This window comes from Humulus lupulus, chromosome 3 (genome assembly GCF_963169125.1).
Source record: "Humulus lupulus chromosome 3, drHumLupu1.1, whole genome shotgun sequence".
NCBI lineage: Eukaryota > Viridiplantae > Streptophyta > Magnoliopsida > Rosales > Cannabaceae > Humulus > Humulus lupulus.
This window is the reverse complement of record NC_084795.1, coordinates 251,741,206-251,742,887: the sequence shown is the minus strand read 5'-3', so window position 1 is coordinate 251,742,887 and position 1,682 is coordinate 251,741,206. Positions and strand designations below refer to the sequence as shown.

At 39.1% G+C, this 1,682-nt stretch overlaps 1 protein-coding gene across 1 annotated transcript; it reads right to left on the bottom strand.

The window, feature by feature from the left end:
• Nucleotides 1-232: 232 nt before the first annotated feature.
• On the bottom strand, nucleotides 233-1,171 carry LOC133825563 (uncharacterized). The gene has a single exon (XM_062258488.1). It carries the CDS (start codon nucleotides 1,169-1,171, stop codon nucleotides 233-235), a length of 939 nt encoding a protein of 312 aa, XP_062114472.1.
• Nucleotides 1,172-1,682: the final 511 nt, after the last annotated feature.

Below are 1,682 nucleotides of genomic sequence, written 5' to 3'. Positions count from 1 at the left end.
TTAGGAAGTCTAGAACAGCTGCACACACCTCCGGACCTACCAAATCCCTGTTATCTTGATAAAAATAACTACAGTATCCATCAGGCCCAGGAGCCTTTAGACCTGAAATGGAGAATAATGCCTTTTTAACTTCCTGTGCAGTAAACGGAATAGACAGCAACTTAGAGTGCTCCTCAGAAATTCCAGGACCTAAATCAACAATGGCCTGTGAAACCTTCCTTCTTCTCAGCATTTAAGTTCCCAATAAGTTCTGATAATAATCTAGAAAAGCTCTCTGTACCCCATCTGCTGTATCCACCCAGTTACCTTGCTCAGATTGTATAGAGTAGATGTGATTTTGGAGCCTTCTAACTTTCAACGAAGCATGGAAAATAGTAGTGTTTTCATCCCCATTCATCACCCAAGTGGCTTTGGCTTTCTGTGCTAAAAATAACAGATACGCTCTGTTTAATCGTGTATATTCTTCCCTAGCTAAGATCTCTTGCTGAATTAAGGACTCATTGAGAGGATCTTGATGTAAACTTTGTTGTATGTCTAGCATGTGAAGCTTAGCATGTACTTCGGCCTTATGAATATCATGGTATCCCTCTCTATTGATATCTCTGAATATCTGTTTAAGCCTTTTTAGCTTCAGGGCAACTTTATACATTTCAGTACCCGAAACTGGCTGTTTCCAAAGAGTGCACAGCTTAGTTGCATATGAAGGAGCCTCCTTCCACATTCTAAAATACCTGAATGGTTGTTTCCCAATTGCCACATCCAAATAGAAAGAAATAAGAATGGGACTATGATCAAAGATACCTTCAGGGAGAAAAACAGCTTCAGAATTTGTGTATTGTTCAGTCCATTTGATGTTAACCATAGCTCTATCAATTTTGGAGTATACACGATCCTCAGGTCTTTGTTTGTTTGTCCATGTATAAAAACACCCAAAAAACTTCAAATCTTCCATTTGACAATGAGACATGCAATCTCTGAGGCTCAAGGAAGGTTTTATAACAGTCTTCTTTCCAGCTCTCTCATTCTGATGCAAAATCTCATTATAATCCCCCAAGATAATCCAAGCCTCATTTATCTTCATAGCTAATGCCTGAATATCCAACCACAATTGCTCCCTCAATTTTCCATCATTAAATCCATATACAAAGGTAATGAAAAAGCTTCCTGTCATGTGAGTGGTTCGAACATAACAATGAATGAATTGACTAGAGCAGCTTCTAATATTAATAGTATACAAATTCGGATTCCAAGCTACTATTATTCTTCCTTTGTCGATCCAAGGATTATTAGTAGTGAAACACCAACCAGAAAATAAACTCGAGTATAAGTTGCCCATGTTCTTATTCTTGACCTTTGTTTCTAAGAGACTAACCAGCCCAACTTTTTTAGATATGATTAAGTTCTTGATCTCTCTATGTTTAAGTTGGCTGTTAACCCCTCTCACATTCCAACATAAGATTTTATCCATGCCCTGGAGAGGGAGCTCCCCCCTCTTCTGTATTCAACCTGCTTGGTCCTCCTTCCTCTGCCTCCTCAGTCAAGATATAAAACTTGTTTGCCATAACTGTAACGCCCTGGCTACCCCAGAACAGTTACGGTGAACGGTGGACCGGAAATTTGATTCATTGCCTGAGTCATTTGGTCAAAAACGTGCTCTAAGTGTAATTAACAGGTTAAGGTAT

What these genes read in the sequence shown, in the direction of transcription:
- LOC133825563 (XM_062258488.1), bottom strand. Translation starts at nt 1,171, where the DNA reads ATGACAGGAAGCTTTTTCATTACCTTTGTATATGGATTTAATGATGGA.